Genomic DNA, 24,931 nt, shown 5'->3' with positions numbered 1-24,931 from the left:
TAGAACGTATGACAAAAGGCAGCTCCAAAGTAAGGAAAGCTTGTGAGAGTCCTCACCTCTGTTGGGAGCCAAACTACACCTGACATCCTATGATGGTCTCAATTCTCAGAAGAAATGAGGCAGATAAAAGGAAATCAGTGTTACCCTTACATGAACCCTAGGAAGCTCACACTCCTCCCTTGCACTTTTTTGGTAAGCTAACGTGTGCACAAACACAAAGTAAACCCAATGTTTTCACTTTACAAACTCCCTGGAAGCCTCTAGGATCAAATCTAGCTGCAAAGATATGGCGTTTAACATGCTGAGAAATAGAAGGAAAAAATGCTATTTTCTTGCTGAACGATGCTCAGATTTTAAGTACATGTGTTTCAGTTCTCCTTGGTACCTCATTTGGTAGACATCTGGAAAATGAGCTTTTTTCCTTTGTTCCTTGTAAAGATAAAGCAATTCCATTACCTTATTTGCCTTTTGTGCTGAAAGCAGTTTCTGTCGCCCATGTTAGAAATGCTGTATCATCTACAGATGGACTAGGTGATCAAACCAGTTTTACTTCAGCAGTTTATGACTTCTGACAAACCAAAGCATTCCTCTTCATAAATACCATTACAGGAAGAGTCAGTCTTACCAGATGAGATGCACAACTCATACTTCCAGCAGAAAAGTTTCCAATTATCCCTTTAGTGATCTAAATCTCTGCAGCCTGAGTCAAAAGAAGTTAACTCTCTCAGGTATCAACCCACTCCTGTTGCTGCATGACTCTAGTTTAACCAGCAGTTCACACCAACTTGAAACGTTTTAGATTGGCACAAAATGACTGAAATCTGCTTTACAGACAGAAATGAAGCCAGTGTAAGCCAGATGAACATAATTTGAAGACATTAACCTAACAGGTTAAAGAACATAACTTATGTGACCCTGCTACCACTCTATATTAGAGCAGGTAAAATACAAGACAATAGAAAAAAAGCCTTGAAGAACATGACTGTCCCCCCAGAACCAGCTAAAGATAATCATCTTCCTCAGCTATCATGCGCTACTGGCCATCCCATCAAGAGAAAAATAAAACAAAACAGTAAAAACATATGATCACTTGCCTAGTGAATAAATAACAGCACCTGAAATGACCAGTCTAAAAAGCATCTCTTAGAAAACTGAGTGCTTCTGCCTAGGTCTGCTAATTACTGAATTATTTGCCTTTTTTTTTTTTTTTGTGAAAGTGTTGAGTCATCCCTCTTGGCAGAAATCTGTGCTCCACTACTTCTGTCAGAGACCCTGTTACCTACATTTGTGCCTCAGCTTTGTCTGAAGGACAGAAGTCTCCAAGTAGGGTGCTGAAATTATCTTAAAAGCAAAACAAGGAATTTCTTCCTACTTTCCCACTGATCACTCTATCCCTGTAGATCTACCTCTTTCCCAAGGTTAAAAGCAAAAGTTTAATCTGGAGTATTCTGAAACTCTGATAAAAATGTTAAATATAAAATGGATTATAAAGCCAATTTGTCTTCCACAGGTAGAAGTGCTATTCCTTATTGATAACTTCTAGTAAGGGCTGACCTAAGTTGAATTAGAGTGAAAATCTGTAATGAAAGCACTTGTAACAATGCCAGCTCCAAACCAGCACTCAGTTTTGGGGAAAAAAACGGCTGCTTTCAAAACAAACAAACAAAAAGCTGCAAACAGAACTGGCATTTAGTTTCAGACATCCTTCCCATCTCTTAATGTGTCACATAAAATTCACATCATCAAATAGCAAATACTCTCACAATGCAGTTATTGAAAAAGCATTATAATGCTCATTAATGGCAGAAGTCTTTGAATGGTTACAATCCCTTGTAAAACAAGCATAGGAGGACACTGGTATCTTCTGCTGTTTGCCCTTTCTCACCATGATTTTAACTCATCCTTACCTCCTGCATTCTCCTGATGCCGTGAATGATGTGCTCTGAAAGCACTTTTTCATGCACGAAAGCAAATGGAAAGCAGATTGATGTCCACATTACAATCTTTCTAGGAGGATTCTACTTCAAGCAAGGTACTGCTTATCAAACAATTAATTTTAATATTGCAGGAATAAGATTTTTTCCTTTATCTTCTAATCTGAAGACAAGAACAAATCCAGTAATAGAACGTCAACGTTAATTTAAGAGTAGATGAAAAATGACTTAATAACACTGCAGCAGGATAACGTTCTACAATAGGTCATGGAGGCACAGAATTCACAATAAATTAGTTCCCGTATCACTGTATACTCCTACTAAGTGAGCAGGGCACAACCGAAAGCCTGTTAATGTCTTGCTCTACAAACTGGTATCAGCTTACATTGCAGCATCTCAGTTCCCCTCATCAAGCAGTAAAACTGGGAAACGAGACAGCAAGCCTCCTACTTGCTTTGCTTTAAGTAAAAGGCAGAAACTGAGTTGTAGTTAACCACGAAATTCATTTCCATGTTAAGTTACTAATAAGTGACACTTAACAGTACTATAGGAAGGTTTTAGCAAAGAAAGTTGTAACTAGAGAGCCACAACAGTCAGAACTTGGGACTCTCCTTCATTGACCCAGTTATGCACAAAGTTAGTATTTTGTAGTGGTGCGTCTGTCCTTACCTTTTGCTGGACAAAATATAAAGTGGAAGAAGAGCTTTCTAATCTAAGTTAGGAAAGGTGTCAAGGTTGTGGACACAGTAAATGCCATGCCACTGTAACTTCTCCCCCGACCAATGCTCAATGCTTCCCATGTCAGAGAACGGGGCAGGAAAGGCCAGGAGGTGACCCAGCCTGCACAAGGCTGCATGCTGAAGGGAATCCACCTCAGGTTTCAAAGCTGAAGAATGCTGAATTCCTTTCAGCTAAGCAAACAGGAAGATTGGGCAAAAAAATAGCAAACACCTCAATCCCTGCAGTTTGATGTTTACACAAATCGTACGGCTATTCAGCCTAATACTTTGTAGGAGTCAAAGAACAGAACAGAGGATTTCTTCACCTGCTCAGTAAGACACCCTCACAATAGCTTACGCTTTTCGTCAATTTTCACATCCTGAATCCCTTAGAATTTCACTGGGAAAGGAGAAATGGAATAAATTGCTTCTAACCTGGCAGCTCCAGCAAGAATTACGAGATTTTAAGCTTCATGTTATCCTAATCCTGTTTCACAAAAGACTGATTTAAACCAAAATGTTTTTAAAATCGATGATCAGAGTTTAAAGGTTGATTCTTTGTCACTGTCTGCATTTAAACACACCAACTTGCAATAAAAAATGGTTTTATATAAAGCTTAATACTTCTGTTAACTAAGAAACTAAGGGTATCTACGTGATTTACATAATAATTTGGCTTAGTATTTGTCCTGATTTGTTGGACATTTCTTGTTTGCTACCTTATTTGTCTATTCGCAGTTTAGGAATACATCTGAATGCAAACTGGAACTCAAGGGAAAATTCACAAATAGAGGAAATTAAAATTGATTACTTGGTTAGATAAGAAGTTACCTGTAATGCTTTGGAGTTAAAGGCATGCTTTGTACTTATTTACATGTACTGCCTGTTACTAAAAATGACAGCTCCGAGTGCCACATCCTCCAGGATATTGCTTCCCAACACCCCCATTCACACATGAAAGCAAGGAAACCAGAAAGCTAATTTTCTTTTCGTTTTTAATGTTTCAGAATTTCATGTTTGCCATTAAAGTAATGACACAAACCAAAACTAATAAAATACTTTTTCTATACCTCCAGAAGAGGTTACTACAACAAGAGATCGTTTTCTATTTCCATACAGCTTAGCTGGTGACTTCTGTAACTTCATGCCTCATTTGCTCCTTTGTAGCATCTAACAGGTAGAAGTCAGTTGCTTCTAAAGAACATTTGTGGGGAGAGGCTTATCACTTAGGTATTTCCATTTCTGAAGTACTATTTTGATTAGGAATGTGATGAGTCAACATAAAATTCTAAAAAGTCAAGTAACTTCATAATGGGAGAGAATCAATGTAAGATTCAGGGAGAAAAAGTCACTTCAGAGCACTTAGATATAATGCAGGGCACATCTAGAGAGAATATATGCGTATAAAAACAGAGAACATCTATTACATAGATGTTATTATAGAGTACATCTTTAAATAAATACTGCTTTTAGTTTATTTCCCCACTAAATAGGTAGACACACACCAAAAAAATGGTCCAAATTAACAGATCTTTATTCCTGACCCTTATCAAACAACACTGTAGGGAAGAGAAACGAGTGAGGAACTTCCAAGTTCTTCTACTCACTGAAGAATAGTATTTTAAAGCAATATAAACAAGACTATTTAACCTAGTATTAATCAAGCGTGGTCTAAAGATGCAAGACTTCTGCTTGATAAAGCAAGCCTTGAAACGCCACCCTCATGCACACATTTATTTGGGTAAATGTGCTGAAATCTCTTTGAAATCTTTGAAACCATCCTAGAGGTTTGAAGTTTTCTTTGCAATTAAACCCTTACAAAACACATTCTGAAATGAATTCTAATCAATTTTACTGGGGGTGCAGAACAGGTTACAAACTGTTCTTGTTCTTCACAGAAATCATCTTCAACTGGAGTTTATATAAACTGCGTCCTCACACCAGTAAGATTGTCTACTTTTTCTCTTTTAAACAGGTAGACTCATTTGAACGCCTTTGCAAGCATAACTACAGAACAAGCCACCATAACATTACATATGGCTCAATACTTTGTCTTTTCCTGAAGTTCTCTAGAAAAAGATAAAGTCTCAAGTACAACTGAGAGCTTCTTCGTAAGTCAAAGGGAGCGTGTTGTAAATTTTCCTTCTCTGTAGGTTAAGGCATGATTTAATTTCCCTGGCTCAGGTGTGTGTATGGAGGGAATCACAACTGACTATTCATTCTCTCTCTGCAGGGAGTTAGTCGTTGCAACTTGCTATTGGAAGAGAAAATGGTTTCACATTAAAAACAAAACTATTATTTTTGTTCTCCTGTAAACAGACACTCTGTACTTCGCTACGCTACCTACAGAAGAGGCCCCAATAAATATCTTAAAATCCCTTTCGCTATTTACTAGGGCACGGTCAGCAGAACACAGAGCTGCTCACAACATCAGATGTTTATGCAGTACTAACTCACAGTAAATAGCTTATAAATCAAGAGCAAAATAGCTTTCATTCTGTCAAAAAGAGCTCAAGTGGGAACAAAAACATGAAATCTGACCTTTACATCAAAAAAAGCTCTTTTGGTTACCACCAAAAAAAAAAAAAAAGGTTCTGTTACAAAAGCTTCCAGCAACTTTAAATTTCTTAATTGATTTGATGAATATTCCTACATATTTTGCCCTGAGACCCAACAAGAACCTTTTGCAGGGGTAAAGAAAAAAAAAAAAAAAAGGACTGAAAGACTGAAATGCACCAGTAACCCACTGCTACCCACAGCTACCAGATATATTCATTTGGAAAATAACATTAGCCATCTTGATTTTGGATTCAGGACAACCTTTGCATCAGCTCAGTTGTTCATTGATTCAAGAGCCCAATTTAAAAAAAAAGTTATTCATACTGGAACCCATCCAGTTACCTTTCACTAGCAGTCATGCATCAGCTGTGATTTTCACATGCTGATTATCAAACAAAACCCTACTACTACTATTTTACATCTTTCATTATTGTATAACTGAAGACTATTTTAAAATAATAGCTACACTAACAAAAATACTGAATAATGACTAATATTTGAGGATTTCTAAACATTATCTTACCTTTGTCAATGAGGTAAACGTAAACACCCATTCCTCTACATTTCTAGGACTATTTAACATCTATCGCAGTTTTCTCTAGATACTAGTGAGTCTCATACAAAAAAAAAGAAGCCAACATTGTCAAAACGTAGCTTATAAATTGCTGTTCAAAGCTCTTCAGCGGAAGGCAGTTCCACTGAGGACTTGAAGTGATGCACAGACTGCTGAAACACAGAAAATGTCTTACTGAAACAGTACACTCACCTACACTGAGATCAACTTCCTATTTCTTCACATATTGCTGGGCAGGACATGTCAAAGGTGAACTAAAGCTTCTCTATTAAAAGCAATAAAACTCTACTAAGCCCAGCTAAAACACGATGGTAGAAAGCACAAGTATATTTCATTTTCAGGCTGGAAATGAACCAAGAACTGAAATTTACCTCTACAGACACCAGCTAAAAGGTTGTAGGGTGGTGGGGTTTTTTTGGTTGGCAACATTCTTTGCTAAGTTTGAACAGTCAAGAAGGAAATATTTTAACTACAACTTTTGTACACTCAAGACCTTTAGCTCTTTTACTTGATAGAATGAAGGCAGTTCAAAACATTACGTCAGAACTCTACAGAAAGCAGTGTTTCTTTCTGCTAGACTCTTGATGTAGTCTTAACCCCAAAGAAAATTTTGAAGAGCAATCAGAGAATCAGATTCCATCCACCACCTCTGCCACAAAATTCCTACATGGTTTTTCCATGTGCCTCCAACCCATACTTATTCAAAGGATGTTCAAATAGGCATTCTTGGGTCCTCACTAGCAGAACCATTCAGCACCCTTATAGTTCCCTTGAGGCAGAAAGTGATATCTATACTTTCAATGCTTAAAGCATCATAAAATTATATACCTTAAAGGAGGGAGATTAAGAAGGGGCTACAACATCCATGCTTCTCAAAGTGGATATCCAGAATCTGTGGATGTTTGACATTCATGCTTTTGATTCTGATCTATGTATAACGAACAAGAATATCACCACCTTGACTCACAGAAGCGTCAAGATGGTAATTACTTATTTTCCTGAAATACTAGAGGGTTAATAAGTTCTTTAAAGAAATTAGTAACTCACCATTCAGGCCAATGTACAACTGTCATAATAATAAGAAAAAGGGTAAGAGAATTTTTTGTTTTGCTTTGCTTCCTATTCAATACACCATACTATACAAAGCATGAGTGTACAACTGTGGAAATCTCCCAGTAATGTTTAAATTACAATATGTATCATATTTCTTACTTAATAGTGAGGAATGTTATTCATTAGAAATATTAGTGCTTATTGTGTATGCAGAACTACCAGTATCTTCACGGCAGGACAGGATATCTGTTTAAAGGAGATATTTAGACATTTTCAGCAAACAGAGCTTACCTGGATGACATTTAATGACCTGTGATATAAACGAGGAGATTAGGCCAGTAATCTTATGCTTTCTTGTACTCTTCAATCCTTTTAGCATAATTAAAAAGCAGTTGTAATGCATACACGCAGATTGGATTAATTATTATGGAAACATAACTTGTCTTGCTGTTTCCTAAATCTTAAGTACTCAAATCTAGTACGTGCATTTGTACATAAACACCTGTGTGCATGTATTATTTGTGTGTATATGTATGTTTGTGTGTATATTTACACCTAGTCATATATACAAATGCATAAGCATGTAGCCATATACAAAATGAGCTATCCGCTGCTTTATCAGACAAGACTATCCAGACAGTTTTCCCCATATTTTAATTATCAGAAACAGTTGGTAAAGGGCAGAATACATTTTTTTAGATTATCAGTAAAACATTAGACAGGATGACAATCAATACAATTTTAAGAAGTTCCATTAGAACTTGAGGGCAGTGAGCCTAATACTAAATAAGCTTAACACGCCCTGTAAAGTATACCTAAATATGAAATTGGTGAGATAGCTGGTACGCTGAGTGGTCATCATGTTATGCAGAGAGTAAGAATAACAGCACTCCTCTTATTGTTTCTGTATTTGCTTATTTCCGTATTTACAAATGCCTCCCTAACCACATTGGGTCAGGTTAGCTGACAGGATACACCATCTCCTGCCTCCTGCTGAGAACACGCAAGCTTCCTAAGCAGCACTTTGAAAGCGGTGGAGAGCAAACACAAAAATGGGAAAATTAAGGGATCCTCTGCTTCTCTTACTGGTCACAAAATTCAAAGCTCTAAGATGGGAACTCTTGTATCACAACAAACATTCAACAGCCATACATAGCCTACAGCTCACAGCTGTCTTTAAACTGTTAGATCTTTAAAACAGGAAGGATGTTTTAGTTTTATATTCACGTGCACCTTAAACACATGTGCAGCTTATTATTCGTCTTGACTAATAATTAGATGACATCTATGTGACCAGTGATTTATTTTTTTAAAACCTAAAGTGGGATTTTTTCCCCTCAAGTTTTTCAATCAGGTTCAGCAGTTTGAATGCTAACATAAAAATTCTTGTTCAATGTAAAATACTAACTTCTGTATCTCTGAAGAAGGCAGTCATTACGCTTTTCACTTCACATATAGCATTAATTAGATGGCAACTCATGCACAGACAATACTTCAGAAAAATTAAAGGTTATAGCTGTATTCTATATGTGTAACTGCATGAGCAGTTTGCCCTCTGGTGACTAACTCTGTGAGGACATACAAGATTTGTAACAGATATATGAAGACCAGTATGAATAAAGAATGAATGGAACACTTGCTTTAAAAGGGTTAAAAAAAATGGTATGCATTAATTGCAACAGTGCAATGTGATTTCATTCAAATAAAGAAAAGTACTGAACTAAAGATACAATGTCAAGAAGGAGAACAGAACAGCAACCATGGAACATCCACAGAAGGTAAAGAAGAGAACCGAAATTCCAGAATTTTGCCTAAGACTTCTAAGGGTTAGAACAAAATAATGAACCAAATGGTTCCACACAGCATTCACTCCTTAAGAGTATAAAGGACAAGTCAAAAATCAGCTTATAGCGAGGGCTCAATAGATAGAACTCCTTTCTCTCCGCATTGTGCACAGGTCTTCTCACCCAGAGTACTTGGACATGCGTCCTAGGGCTTGTACGAAAGCGTAAATAGACAAAATCAACTTAATTACAGATTTTGTGAAAACAAATCGCCTTCCTCCATAAGATCTGACGCTGAGTTATGTTACACTAATTTCCTGCATTATCACTAACTAGCTGGGGGTGGAGCATGGATCTGCCTTATGTATAGCTAAACGATCAAGCTTCTATTCCAGTTTGGGCAATTTAATCAGCCTGAGGGGCTTGGCTATCTTTGAAGACAGCCATTTTGCACTTTAAGCTAATATATGCTAATGGCATGCTTACTTCAAGCTGATTTGGCAGAGGAAAATACAGATATTGTTCCTCAAAATGAATTTTTGCTTCCCAAGATGGAGCTCTAGATTTATCCCAGCTCCTTAGTTGACTGACCACTGCTACTGTACTGAATATCACATATATTTGATCTTCACAAACATTCCAGTGAAGCAGTGAAATATCGTCACCTCTCACTAACTAATGAGGAACAGAGGCACAGAAGTGGAAGACAAAAAAGACTTGTCTATCACAAAGCAACGCTTATTTACTGTGAAAAGGGAATCAGGTCTCAAGTTCCTATCTAGCTGTCTAGCTGCTAGATCATACTCTTTTCATATAAAATAGACAGACAATTGAAAAGTCATCAGTTACATATTATTCTGTTATCCAGATCACATTTGTCCTGTACATCTGCTTACCTAACAGCTTAAATCACCTTAGCAAACAGCTGTACTTCCCGTACACCTAGCTGCTGAGCTAGAAGGTTTTCATGAGGGATGTTTTTCTTGGTCTTGCCTTGCTTGTGTATGCAATGGCTGTTGAAATGTTGTCTTAGTCAATCACCATGACTGCTCACCTAAATTATTTTCCAGCGTCCTTAGCTGAAGGTTGTTGGTGGACAGTAACTTCCTCCCTTCCAAGGTGCACAAGTGCATAGGATGCGCAAGTACAAGAGAAGAGAAAGTAACAAAAATGTTTGGGTGCAAAGTAAGAAAGAGCATTAAAAAATAAAGTTAACTTCTAAAATCTTTGTAGTGTCTTGCTGGAGTTCATCGGGAGCTTTGTATAAAGAACAGCATCGTTGCAGAAGTTATCCAGCACTGTCCCAAAGATTAGTATCGATGGTCATAGCTGTACCCTTTCCCAGCTACCTCAGAATGGCAGAACAGCGAGCCCTTCCTCATGGTCACCTCACACATAACCCTAGTACACTTATTCATAAGTGTTGTTTCTAGACACTTTCACTTGTATAATACATTTTGAAACTAGCTCTTTTACCACCTGGCTCTCTTCCTGCACTACCGCAGCCTGTTGGGTAGCAGTACAAGGGGAAACAGAAAGGTTAGCTGGTATTTCTCTACAATGTTCTCGTGGCATTAGTGATTAGAATCCTAGAAAACAGGCAATAAACTTGACAGCTGTCCTTGTGCATTTATAAATACTCTGCGAGCAGTACTGCATAACATGTCTCCAGTGACAAACTAAATTTTATTTGTGAGATGAAACATGAATCTGGATTACACTTCTCAAAGGAATGAGTTGAATGCTTCTCAAATGTGCTCACTGATACTGACCTTTCTTCTCAGAAAGAAAGAGTTAAACAGATTTCCTTATTCCCCAGAGGCTGCTGGTCCCATGCAGAGGTGCCATGTTTTATTTAAAACATGCTCTCTCTCAGTAACCACTTGTTCTAATTGGCAAAGCAAGGCTGGGTCCCCAAAGCACATAGCTCGTTACACTCAGTTTGGATTACAAAAACACGATGAAACAAACTGCATCGAAATGTACAAATTAACAACTCAGGAGTGCACGACACGGACATGGAATTAGATTGTAATATGGAACAAACTCCACAGGGAGGCTAAGGAACAAATCACTAGTGTCTCTATAAACTACAGATTTCCAAACGAGCAAATACACAAAGCAGAGCACAGACTTTTCTATAACTCAAGCAAATTGCTAAATGTGAAAAAAAAAAATAGAAACATTCCCTCTCGTATCTTATGCATGCATTTATAGGAGAATGGTGTTACACGGAAGTTTAATAAATGAAACCTGTGGGTTGCACATTCTGAATAGGTAACTATGCTTTCATGCTGGTAATGTGCAAACATCATAGCAATTAAGCCATATCTCAACTTTTTTTTTTTTTTTTTAATATCATCAGGGAATCTGTACACCAGAGACTAAATTATAGCTGGTGTTTCAACAAGTCATTTGGAAAGGTTATGACTTGGAAGGTGAACAAGATATTAAAGAAACAGGAAGAAAACAGCACTAACACGAGGAGGAAAATTTACTAGGTAACAGAACTATGAAGCCAACTAAAAATAACGGAAGCCTAAGACAAAAAGGGACTGAGCTCTGATTTGCTTGTAGCTCAACCACCTGTATAATGGGTATGGCAATCCCCTGAGATAAGAAAAAGACATGAAATAGTATCAGTAATATCTAGTCAAGCTAGGAGAAAAATATAAATTAAAGATATTTGGTAGTCTTTTCAGGGAGCCAGTACTGAGATGTTGTCATATTGTTTTTGTCAGATGTTGTTTGAGTGTAATTTATGTTTTTTAACAAATGAGCTCCAGATTACTAGGCTGTGAATTTAACAAGATGCAATGCAATGGAACAGCCACTAATGGCCTACAGGGTAGTCTACTGATAGCACTGTCTGTAAAAAAAAAAAAGTTCTTAATTAAAAGGCATTCAGTTTCCCTAGACTGTGTTGGTGAAAACACACTTTCAAACGTTACTGAAAAAAAAGCGAACTTGAAGTTAGAAACATAAGAAGGAACAAAGGAAACAAATCTCAGTGCCAGCTGTGAAAGAAATCCTTTCTTCCACTAACTCTTCTGCCCACACAGAAACAGAAATGATTCACGGGTCTGTCCTCCATCAGCGCTTAACCCTCCTCACTACTATATATGGGGGAAGATGAAAGAGGAGGAAAAAGGAGAAAAACAATTGAGGAAATCAAACCAGCAGCTGAGCCATTGGCCCTACTGACAAGCTCCATTGCACCGCCATGCACATAACACCATCGCACAGACAGGTGCCAGACAGATAACGCTGGCTCTTTCATATGGCGTCTTTAATGCCCCTCTATAGAATGCCCAGCAAAATCAGACCAAAACAACACAGGAGCCCTGTACTCTGCTACTTCCATGCCATGATGGTATAGATGGAAAAAAAAAAGGCCCCTCCTTGTTGGGGGACCCCCTTACACTAATATATTTATATGCCATATATATAAAAATAATACACAGATTTAGTAGCTTGAAGTGCAATCTCTACTTAACTCTTAGAAGCACAGCAGGTCTAGATGGTTTCAGGTACCCTTCTCTCCCACATTTCCAGTTTATACATAGCAAACTAAGAACAAGTAGCATAAATATGCTGGATGATTTGGCTGGTGGGACTATTTCTGACAGAACTAAAACAATTAGTCCTAAGCTTAGGTAGTACAACTATACTTGACCTAACTCATTTTTTCCCATTAATTTATATTTCTCCACCAAAACTTTAAGGCAGGTTAAGGAAAAGGGAGTAAATTAAAAACACAAAAGTCCTTTCCCATTCCTTTCTCAAAATATCGCCCTAACAGCCCACAACAGAGCTATTACTCTGATCTTCACACTTTTTAAAGCTGCAGAATAATGCAAACTAACAGAGTAAAAGGAATTGTTGGGGTCAGCAGTGCAGATCAAGCTTATTTATAAGTGAAAACCACATGAAGTCATTTGTCTAATTCTTTAATTCCATTTCATGGCTACTATCTTTCTCAAGCTTAATATACATCTGACTTTTTCAAGTTTACTATGTTAAGACATCTTTTCCCTACCAGTCTTCTCCTTTTAAAAATTCTTTGGGCACAGAGTAAGAGAAATTAAACGCATGTGAAATGAATTTTCTGTTTATATCTGGAATGCTACAGTACTTCATTCGCAGGTGCTCTAAGAACTAGCAGTATCTTTACTGCCACTGTAAACAGCTAAACAATTTTCCAAAAGAATTTCCAAAGAATTGTTTAGCTTCAAGCCTGAGTGTGCACTAAAAGTGGAAAATGAAACTCTACCAGTCCCAAGTGCTAGCCAGTGAGTGCTGCTTTTTGCAGCAAACAGTCCGTGTACTTCAAAATACAAAGCCAGACACGACTACAGCAACAATTCTAGCCTAATGAAGCAACAAATTGAGGCACTAGCTTCCATTAAGAACCAACAAAGGTAACAACATACTGCAGCCTTCCTGAAAAAGATCCATTTTGCGTGCACGTAAAGAAAACTAGTACTCTGTGCTTTTTAAAGAAAAAAAAAAAAAACAAATCCACACAACACTTTTGAAAGTGCTCTCTCTTTTCCAGTAAAGTACTAAAAACCAGGGATTCGCATCAGATATTAGAAGGATATGGAAAATGTAAGCATGACTGATTAATTGTTCATTTAGGAACAAAAGTTTTATGAAGAGCTGAGTTATGCATACATTATTATTCATCATACAACAGGATACAGTAAGGATTACAAAATACGAACTAGCAAAATGCAAGATGCAACTTTTGAAAATGTTTTCAGTAGCCTGAAAGTCTGACTGACAGTCAAGTTAGCAGCTGATTAACAGCAAAATCTCTTTAGACAGGAATGTTGGTTTTTGCCAGATCATCCTTAAAGTAGGTGTTATTACGACCATGCAAGGCAGCAATCTAAATAGTTCCCAGAATTTACAAAGACAGCAAAAAGAGGAAACTGCGTTACTCAGTGACTCAGTCACAAAAAAAAAAAACACAGTTCTGTATGCTCTGAAAATTGTGTATGACTTGGGCAAGACAAAATAAAGGTCTGCTCAACAAAACAGAAGGGTTAAGACACACAAAAACATGCAATAACTCCAGTAAGACATCTGAGTGAGTCTGGGAAATAGAAAGAATAGCAAATAATCCGATACTTCTAGAAATCAGTTGATATATAGAAGATATAAATGTCCATTTTTATTCTTTTTTCGCCTTATCAGATCTCTGAAGCTCCAGAGAAAATAAAATATACTGTTGAAGTTACAAAACTTTATCATCTGGCATAAAGCCAAGCATACGTACTGAAAATGCCTATGTGATTACCAGCAATACTGACTTCCCACTTGATGGATGGAAATGAAAATTCTTTAATTTTTTTATACTCAACAAGTGCTTCACAGAATATCAACATTGGATAGCTGGATTAAGAAAGGATATGGACATCCACCTCTAGAAAGTTTCAATTACACGATCACACAAATGCTACAAAATTGATTCACAAACCCGTGAATACCCTAATTATTATTTCATCTTCTTCCAGTTTTCCAAGCACATCTCCCCACCAAACCTTCCAGTGCTGCACTTACCTTTAGCTTCACACATAATTGAACAACCTGAAATCCACTTCCTGCATTCCTCCGGCCAAGGTTGACTGCACCATCACAAAAATTAAACTTTCCAGATTCCCAATCAAATGGACTAAAGGCAGAGTGCAGGTTTTTTGAGCTATTTAAGTGGAAAGTCTAGTTTTACAGGTTTCTGTATTTAAATATTTATTCTTACTCTGTAGTAGTTTGTTCTGTGACTGTTCCCACAGGCTCCAATTAAAATTGGGTTCTTGCGGTACCAGGTGTTGTTTTTGTGAATGTTTGTAGAATTCCTACTTGAAAGAGCCTACTTTAATAAAGTGGCTTTTCAAAAGCACTCAAACAATGTCCCTACCTGAAGTTGATATTAAAACTTCCCTAAACCTAGTGGGAGCAAAAGTAGACTAATAAAGAGTGCTTTTGAAAAATTTCACTCATCACCATCATTCAGATTTAGCAGTTTACTGTATTGAAAGAAGAGAGGTTGAGGTATTAGCAAAAGATGTGGTGTCACTAAGGGAGATGCTCTAGCCATAATTTGCATTTTTTCCACTTACCAGCCTATATTCTGATTAAAGAAAACCTACACTTTATTGCATTTGTATCCAGAATGTGCAAGACATCTAAAGCAACTATGCCTTAACTATCTCAAGAGCAATTTTCTGTGAAGCAATTTAATATGCAGGATTACGCTTGTGCGGTAACTGGAGGCTTTGAGGCATCAATAGCACATGGTCTTCACTGAATTGGAGACAGAATGTTGTAAAGTACTTTGCAGAAGTACAATTAACTTTGGATGATTTCAGAGGCTCTTGAATGTTTCAGGGTCTGCTACTTCTACTGGGTTTATGCAAAACAAGTCAGGTATTCCTTCTTAGAACAGGCAGATGGGGTGGAAGGAGGTACAGAGGGCTGAAAAGGAGAGCTAACTTCAAACTCCTCTCCACTATTTATCAACCTTTATGCACAAGCCAGCGTGGCATATGAGGAACAGCAGATTTGTCCTTGCATGGAAGGCCTCGGTGAACCTTATAGATCTAGGTCAACACACTGGGCTCTTCCAGGCAAAGGGTTGCATGTATCTGAAGTATCCAGCTCATCCTTGCCACAGAGAACTTAACAACCCAATCTCTAAAGTAACCTATGAAAAAATATTTTCCTGTTTCATGTAAGAAAACGTACAAAGATAGCCAAAACCAGGAGTTCCAGTCTCCCTACTACTTTTAGTGAATTTATCTTGAATAAATCTTAAATAACTACTTAGAAATCACTGGTATTTGGTCAGACAAGAAGGCAAACTGACAGCCCATGACCACTGCCCTTTTCTCTGTTTCTGTGCTTATTAAACCCTCCTTCCTACCACCATCACAGGCACCTAACTATGATCACTTTTCCCCATGAATGGGGAAGAGAGGAAGGGTAGAAGCAAAGAATAGCTCACTATCATGTATGTACAAGCAGGTATATGGTTCAGCAAGTCTGAGAAACCTGTAAAGATAGTTAAGTTCTACATAATAACTTATATTTCAATGTAACCCCAACAATGTTTTCATCTCTTGCTGAATTGTTGCCGTTCCCTTATGACTTATATAAAAATACAAGATTTATGCAAACGCAAGGGGCTTTGCTGCTGTGTATGTGCAAAATTATTTTTAAAAGGAAAAAAAAACACTGGATTCTAACCATCTGAAAAAGGAAAGGAAAAAAAGTCATTTAATGAAGTTACTAACCTTTTTCGTTGTGTGGATTTCTTTTTTCTAAAATAAAAGAGAAAGGAAACGATGGTCAAGAGAAATAATAATTCCCAATTTCCCCCGGTATACAAATCTGCTTCAATACATTTGAATGAATAACCTGCCATACTAAAAGAAAAAAGCTATTTTTTTTCCACATCATATCTTTGGAGTGCCTGGAATAGTTAAAAACATATTTCAACAGCTTTCTTGCTGTCTGTGGTGGTTCAATTTACAGAAGCAAGTATGTTTCTTTATTTCAACACTGTGACTGGAAACCCAGTAAAAATGTCACTGAAATATTTTTAGTATATCTGAGAAAAAGACTTGCGAGACTGAGTTTGAGTTATTACCCAAACAGGACTGGAGTTCTGATTATTTCATTATTAGTTGATGAAGGAACCATAGTTAAAATCTAATACTAAAACTACTAAAAAACCAAAATACTATGTTTTCTTTTTTTCCAATTAGCAGTATCTTTTTAAGTTTCTCAAACTTTTGAGAATTACTATTTCGATAAAATAAACAAGCTATAACAATTGCAAAGAAAATCTTGAAAATTTTAAGAGAGAAGCTACTTTTTTCCCCCTAAACCACACATTTTAGTTATTATCTTGTATTTTTACAGCAGAAAATGAACTTGTTCAGAGGGAACAGCTTTCCAGGAGAACTACAGAACAGAAGCCAAGAAGGGATCATAAAATGTCTTCAAAAACAAACAAACAAAAAAAATAAAGCCCAAATGAAAGATGTTTTTATTTAATGCCTGGCCCACTGGTTATAAAGTTTGGGGTACTCTGGTAAACCCATAATATGAAGGATGGGCCATTTTGGTATCTCAGAATTAGAAAATCCACATTCCTGAAGTATGCAAGCAAAAGTTATTTTATAATGCTAATAAGAACACAACAGTACTGAGTCAAATCAAAGACCTAGCAGCATACTTCTGACCATGGTCTGTAGGGAAAGAGCATATGTAAGCGCTTGCACTTTCTCCAGTATACCCTTCCAGTGATCCATGCATTTGAAAAATAGCCAGAGGAATATATGCATCATTTGCTGAACAGTCTTTGACAATCTTTATTTTCCTTGTGTTTGTTTAATGAAGTGATGCTGAACCCAAGATTTGAAATCTACAAGTCAAAATATTTTTTTTGGTGCACAAACCTCAGTAAAAGCATTTGCATTTCTGGGGGTGGGGGTGGGGTGGGGGGAATGGTACATTTGCCTTAAATTTCAAAGATTCTATCACTTTTCCACTGGAAACCAATGACCTTAAAAAAAAACAAAACTAAAAAGTGCAAGCCAAATATTATGGCCAACTTCAGTTCTAAAAGGGAATATTTTATAGACAAGCCAATGACTGAAGTCTTCTAAAATTTTTTTCCATCTTTTTAATACTGTACCTGTTCCCCAAGAAAAACTGAAATCATGAACTACAAAAGCACTTCAATTACAATTAAAAATAAGGTTACAACACTAAAAAAAAAGAACACAAAAATTTCAAAAAGGCAAAGCCAGAAGATGCTAACAGGAAAAGGTCAGTAGCAATTCCTAACATCTTACACAGTAGCGATGACCTTGCATAAGAAAATAATATGTAGCAATTATAAGTAGACTACTAATGAGCTACTGATGATTTAATTTCCACGGGCTGAAAATTAAAAACAAATGTAACTAGAGGTTTTCTATAGCAGTTGTTTGTTTTTTTTAATCCATCCCATATTTCAGAGAATATTACCAAGTAAATCCTACAATATTCCAAATTCAGACTTTTCCATTTGTGAAAGCTACATCATCCATACAGGTGCTCTGCTAACAGTGGAGCTCTTTAGTTCAAGGGCATTCCTGACTTCCATAAACTTCAAGAGCAAGGCTTCATTGGTGCATTTACACAAGAGATTCTTGATTAGCGAACAAATGAAGCACCAAAGTGAGGAAAATGTGATTGTATGTACACACTGAAGGAAGAGAAACCCATGCAAAAACCCTGAAGGAGATACCAACAATGTGGTTTCAATAATCTAACAAAAAAAAAACACAAAACCTTTTACTGCACTTACCAGCAAAGCATTTGGAACAGAGATTCATAGTCTTGCTGGACCTGGGGCAAAATAAAAAAAAAAAAGTAGAGCTAAAAAATTCATTATAATTCTAATCAACACAGGGAAGCTTTTCAGGAATGAAGCAAGGGTACAGACAGGGGAAGAACTTAAATGGCTGGGAGTCAAAGATAACAATAGGCTAGAAGTGGCCGAACTAGGAACGGGGATGGGGAAGAGACTTCATCTGATAACCTCTTTACAGAGCTTTTAAAACACGACTTTCACTTATTTAACCTCATAGTCGAGAATAAGCTTCCTTTACCATTCCAGGTATTTTTGCACACCCATCAATCAGATCTTTCTATCGCAATCTGATAATAATGATAGACATGGAGAGCCAATACATTCCACTTGGATATTAAAGCTCCCTTTGGCAGCAGCTTTGCAGGCCTGACAAATCCTGAATGCAGCATAGCAATAGAGAGATTAAAGTATTGCACTTATAAGGACATAGACAGATGTGCTCTTGGAAGTATAGCTGGAATGGTTTAAGGAGTTATTACCTCAAGCTGTTCATTACTACCCTCAGCTGCATCCAGCAGTAATTTAAAATAACCTGGCTGACTTTGCACTGACATGGACTAGGATAGTTCACATGATCCATTAGCGTGGCTCGACTTTCAGGGCAGTAACCTTCAGCTGAGAGAAAAACAGCTGGAGAATGACAGCAATACCTTAAGCCTCCCAGATGTCTCCCAAGTGTCGGTGCAATTAGGCCACAAGCTCTCACCCTCAGAGAAAGTCGGTAGGCCCACAGACAAACAACAACAAAAGTTCAGGCTACAGACCTCTCCAGGGCTACCAGGAAACTACTCAAAGCAATATACTAGGGGATCATGAGCTTCTCCCAGCTTACAAAAAGTACTCTTCTACTATCACAACTCCTCTTTTATGAAGTCAGCCGGAGACAGTTCTCGAAATGCCTCTAAGCGCTGAAATGCCTTCAGGTATGAGCAACCCAGTTTCTGTGCACACTGCCCAATAGTTCATTCAGTCAATGCTCCTGAATCAGCTCTGCCATTCTATATCAGCATTAGCATCCTCCTGAGCAGGCCTGAAAGTACATATCAATAGGCAGGGTCGTACCAAAATTGTCCGTGCCCAGAAGACCTTTTTCCCCTTGAGGCAGCCTCTTCGCTGGAACACCCCATTTAGCCAAATCAATTGCATCTTTATCATTGGAAATATGCACACTTAAACAATTGACACCACCAAAACAGTTGGTTCCTAATTCCATCCAAACATGGATGGAGTTTGAGATGAGATCTGCACCTTACAATATACAAATTATAAAAATCAAGACTTAAGACAAAAACTTTGAAAATATTTTTTTCAAAGCAATTAGATCGCAAATGATGACATGTATTAGAATTATACCTTTTTTTCCCCACAGAGTTTGCAAATGGATATTTTGAATGACTTTCCAGTTACAAAGTAAATCCAGACTTGATCAATCATATCTTAGTATTAGTCACATCAAAACATTACAGATGCTTTTTGATTCATGCACATTTGAAAGCTGGTTTACATCAGGCTCAAGGATTCTAGAAGAACACAGTTCCCTGCAGATATGAGACATAAGCATTTGCCAGCTATAGCAGGAGCCACAGACACATGAAAGCTAGTTTTAAATGCAAACAGTATGTGCACAGGAGAAAAGTTAATTCCCGGGAAAAGAAAAGCAGAACAGCATTTGTAGCCATACAAATACATCATCATATCGGCGTAGACCCAAAGATTCAATATCTATGTTGACAGTCTGCACAGATTATCTACCTTCAAAAGAACTGCAATTAAAAACAGCATGGTGAGTCAACACCTACAGCATTAGTGTGCTGCAGTTCAGTACTCACTGCTTATGGGTTAGACCTTCTGGAGCAGCTCAATATGTCAGGCAGGAGCTTCTCTGCGAAGCCATTAAACCCCAGGGGCAGCAAAGAAAAAGAAAGGTAGAGTTCAGATGGTTCATATTGATGACATCGGAACGGGCAATGACAAATGTTTTCACTGGTATCATCAGCCATCTCAGCTGTTAAATATCAATCCAAATCCTCATACAATATTTACTTGTTGACACACCAACAATAAAAACACATGCGCACACACAATGTACAGCCACGTGAAAAAGAAAAATGCTGTCATTTACTCATAACACAAAAACAGTTTTTTCAGAAAGGACAGTGCTACCGGACAAGCAACTACGCCAGTTAAATGTCTTCAGTTCACTGTTATTCTTTCAAGCTTCACTTTCTGATCCTTTTATACACATTTTTAAGGCATCACAGTTTGTCTGAGGCTGCAGCATTGGATGAGAATCTAGATTTAGACACTTAGGTCACTGCAGATGCATTGACATTAAACCAATACTAAGATAATGCCTTTTTTTTTTTTTTTAAACACTAGAGACAGTAGCAGTACTGACTAACCATCACCCCTTTTGGAAAGCGTACTATTTAATTAGAGCAAAGATTTTTACAAAGAAAATATATCAAGCAGTTTACGTATGTCAAGGTTAGTAGGTATCATCTGAAAGACACGCCAATGTCTGTCAAGTAAAAGGTATATTTGACAGCTCTTTGGTACACTGCAAATCCCTCCCCTCATCACTACGATTTCTTCTTTCCTCTCACCACCCCTTTAAAACTGAGCACACCCATATATGCTATTTTTCCTCATGTAAGTCTTGTTAGCCGCATTGCTATTTTACATTACTTCCTAGTGACTCCAGCATTCACCAGAAGCACGTCACCAGCCAGGAACACCAAAATATAAGTTTTCCTATGTTCCTGACAGTCTTTTCAAATATACGTCTGTAATATCTGTTCTTTCTCCAGGTAATTTTCTTTGAAATACTCAAAGCTCTAAGGCATCAAACGGTCACGACACGTGGTCATGATAAAGCCCTCTTTGTTTCCACTTCATGGTCAACTCTACTTAAAGAGAAGACTTCTAGGAAAAACAGTACATTGCAGATTTCTAGGAACTTTCATAAAAATGAGTGTAAAGGTGAATAAGGCATAGGCAGCTCAAAGTCCAAGTCAACCCTGGCAGGGAGAATTGTACATTTTAGACTGCAGTTCTTCAGTCTGACACCAACACTTCCACACCTTTCTCTCCCAGTTCTGTTGGGATATTCAACATGCCGATGAAACAGTTATCAAATTGCTGGTTTTAACTGGACATATTAAAGTAGTTTCCAGGTTTCCCTCATAAAAGTCAGGTTTGTGCTCAACAGCATCTAATCCAGAGTTACTACAGCATCCATTTTATATGTACAATATCCCTACAAAGTCAGTTCTGCATTAGTAATTTACAATCTCCACTTGTACATAATTTAAGCTGGTATTCAAAAAGACATTCATATTTATGGATAAATCAAGTCACACAGAATGGTATTATCTAGAGGCAGAATATAAAGCTAAACCCTACTTGAAGGTACTTCCATCTGTCAAAAAGAAACCATTTAACTAAAGGGTGATACAAAATTATTATGTAGATTTGGAAACCACAAGGTGAATCATGCTCGGAAGGTCAAGTGGCAGAGCAAATGAGAGGCAGAGGATCTTCAAGCCAGCTGGAAAAATCCCGGAGGCTACCGAATAAATTGCATGCAACTATTCCACAGGACTTGGTCTACAGTAAGTTTAGGTATCAAAAGTGTTTCCACTTCCAAGAACAAACAAAAATTTCCTTGAAAACACAGCCTTGAAAGTACTAACAATGACGCGGGGACTTGGAAAAAGGAAGAAACTTACAGAAACAGGACATCCCAGAAACTACAGTATATTTACGCTACAAGCATTAAATAAATCATATGTAAGGGTAAAAATAAAAAAGCTCATTTCAGGATATTCACACCATCATCCCTTACTTGGATGGTTGTGCCTGCAAATTTCTATAGAAAATGAAGCTATTTGAACCTACAGACAGAAGAACACACACTCTAAGGTCTTAACTTCGGTGAGATCAACATCCGCATCTCAGATTAAACATGCATAATGGAAAGTGAGAAGCACTAAATTCCAAAAATAACATTCTTCGACTCCTACGTATTGATATATTGTAACTAATTAATAAAATTGAAAACTAAGATTCTTATTCAGTCACTCCGCTTCCTTGATTCCCTTTTCATATATTACAATCATACGAAGACACGGCCTTATCTACTCCACTAAAAGCATTGAAAATTATTTTCTCAAATATATACCCTAATGTGCTAATTATTCCTTTTATTTCTCGCCATTTGGCAGTGTACCATTGCAAGATACCATCCAAATCAACGTGCCTTCTACTCTTCTGTCTTCACTGGAAGCCTGCTCTTCCTTTGCCCTCTCCCAGTAAATAACTTTATCAATATGAAACCACAGCTAGAGAAAGAAGTTAGAATTCTAGCCATAAATCTCAAAAGATTGTTAGATGTATCGCAGTTCATTCAAACAGCCAGAATCTAAAAGAGAATCTCAGTCTGAAGATTCAAGAATAAATTGCATGCAGAAACTTTGAGCACTGGAAGAGAGTTTAAAAGAATTATACAGAAACCCACTTCGTCTCAGCATCTTCAGACTTCCTAATGAAAACAATTTTCTGCCAAGAAACTTGGATAGGCATACCTAATAAATACCGAAGGCTTTGTAACAAACTCTTACATTTTCCAGCAGACTGTCAGGTACGTCCTAGCTTCCTCATTCCCATCTTTAAGAAGATAGATGAAAAAGCTAACCAGAAACGCTAAAAACTAATACAAGCTAAACTTCACACTTAAGTGTCAAAGAGCAATATGAAGTGTTCAATTTGGTCTATATTATGATAACTCCCACACGTTTTAAGGCAATAGTGAAACAGCATTATTAATGCAAATGCTCGCCGATAGCAAGACTGGTACGGCTGCACACGAGTAAAAACAAGTAATGATTCTAGCATAGGAGTTCTCAGGGCTTAAAAAATCCAGAAAGCAACAGTAATTTCTGGAAATAATTTTTCTTCAGTTGTCTTTCGGGAATGGAACAATACAGAATTTGAAGAAAAAAGAAAGCTTTCATATGGGATGTATACATTAGATATTTAATTTTAAATGTATTTAAGCCACAGGTGCAAATTAAGAATGAGTTTGTATTTTTGTTTTTGTTTGTTATTGGGAACAAGAGTTTTTAGCATATCTAGCAATGATTCTTTACGATTTAGAAGTTCTATGACTTGGTAGTAGGAAAACATATCTGCTTCAGTGGCACTATAATCGCAGTGGTGATTAAACACATCATGTTAAATGCTTCTTGGACCTCTTCCAGTATAGCAATTAGAGTGGGATCTCCGTGTCGCTGCAGTCAAATATATCCTAGCTCCTGAATGATACCCATCCAGTACGTCATGGGCTGTATGTCTGAGAAACATTAACATGCAGTGAGTCATGTTATTAATTAGTTAAAACCACACAGAAGCCTCCACCCTACATATTCTGCACATACTGTTTCATGTATTTGGCAACTTAAGGACAGCTATAACATATGTTAAAGCAATGCATTTATACTACTGTAGTTAATGGTCTGTCACAATTTCCATTATAAAGCAATTTTCAAAGGTTTATAACTCTGCTGAAGAATTCACTCCGAGCTGAATCCTGGCACACAGTAAAAGCAAAACCATAGCCCACACATGTTTACTTTCATCCAACCAGACTTGGAGGATTATTCATCATTAAAAGAAAATTGATCCAATTCCGTATTTCCCTTACGCTTTTCATCATTTGCTCTGAGCATATAACACTTCACCTTGTACAAAAAGGAGGTTAATTAGACTGTATTAAGAAGACCCTCCATCATCCCTTTGGAAGTTCTGTATAACCTGTACACTAGCTTCTCAAGAAAGCCATTTTACTGGTCTAAATCCAATGTCACCTCATAGATTTCACGTGTGCTATATATTTGGTATTTCAGTTCCTCCTGAATTTGTAGTCTCTCTAATGGGATACAGTCAAGGGGTTTTTGGACAGTTTAAACAATTATTTACATTTTTAGACTGAGGTGGCTCAGTAATTCTGAAAGAATGATGGATGCCAAATTCTGTTCACATAGAAGAGCAGAAGTGGAGCGTGTCAAATGCAGGTGGACTTGCAGAGAACCTGGCAAACAGAAACATTCACATACACTCAGATTCTTCAGTGAACTAAAATCTGAAATCAAATATCCCATAAACGCGGTCTATGTCTTCTACTTCATCAGCTGTTCTATACCCACATGCTTGGGGTATTTACCAATTACAGGAATTCTAATTCAATTAGAAACTGTTATCAGGAAGATTTTATCACTGTTACTAGAGGTTTTTCTTGCTTGGAAAACACATTGATCTTCTGCTGTTGATTTCTGGACTCCTCATTTTCACAATGAACAATTTAGTGTCCCTTACCATTGCAAGATTTTTGGAACGCGGCATTAAGCGATGCTTCAGTTAGTCAGTCACATGCCAACAGGGACTGACTGCATCATCCTGACTTCAATTTGAGATGAAATGGAGAGTAAACTTCATGCCCGGCACAGCTTACAAGTGTAATGTCCTTTTGGCAACTCTCCACAGTCAAAAGATAAGCCAATGCATCCCAATGAAGTAGCTGAAGTCTGATTTATTATTTTTCCAATAGCTACACTAAAGCCTTCTTTTAAAACTCTTCGGCTGAAGTACTTCTTATATTTTTAAATATACAGAGACACTGAAATGCTTTATTTATAATAAGGCCAGAGAACAGAACAAATACACGAGAGGGGAAAACAGGAAAAATACAGCAACAAAGTAGCTCCTTACCCTTACAAAACATATCTTGGGCTCTGACACAAAAGCACTGATGGAGTTCAAATGTAAAACCTTATCCAAACGATTCATACAATAAACCACAAAGAATCAAGTGCATCTAA

At 37.3% G+C, this 24,931-nt stretch overlaps 1 protein-coding gene across 2 annotated transcripts in view; it reads right to left on the bottom strand.

Annotated features, from left to right (window-relative positions):
* The window catches only part of ZFAND3 (zinc finger AN1-type containing 3), a 134,857-nt gene that overhangs the window by 82,630 nt on the left and 27,296 nt on the right, over window positions 1–24,931 (bottom strand). For both annotated transcript variants that reach the window (XM_035560430.2, XM_035560440.2), the window contains exons 2-3: window positions 17,988–18,028; window positions 15,922–15,948 (exon numbers count right to left, since the gene is read on the bottom strand). In XM_035560430.2, the coding sequence (XP_035416323.1) occupies window positions 15,922–15,948; window positions 17,988–18,028 (68 nt within the window). The remainder of the gene's footprint in view (window positions 1–15,921; window positions 15,949–17,987; window positions 18,029–24,931) is intronic.

Source organism: Cygnus atratus, chromosome 3 (assembly GCF_013377495.2).
Source record: "Cygnus atratus isolate AKBS03 ecotype Queensland, Australia chromosome 3, CAtr_DNAZoo_HiC_assembly, whole genome shotgun sequence".
NCBI classification, from domain to species: domain Eukaryota; kingdom Metazoa; phylum Chordata; class Aves; order Anseriformes; family Anatidae; genus Cygnus; species Cygnus atratus.
Note: the sequence above shows the minus strand (reverse complement) of the source record. Positions and strands in the feature narration are given on the sequence as shown.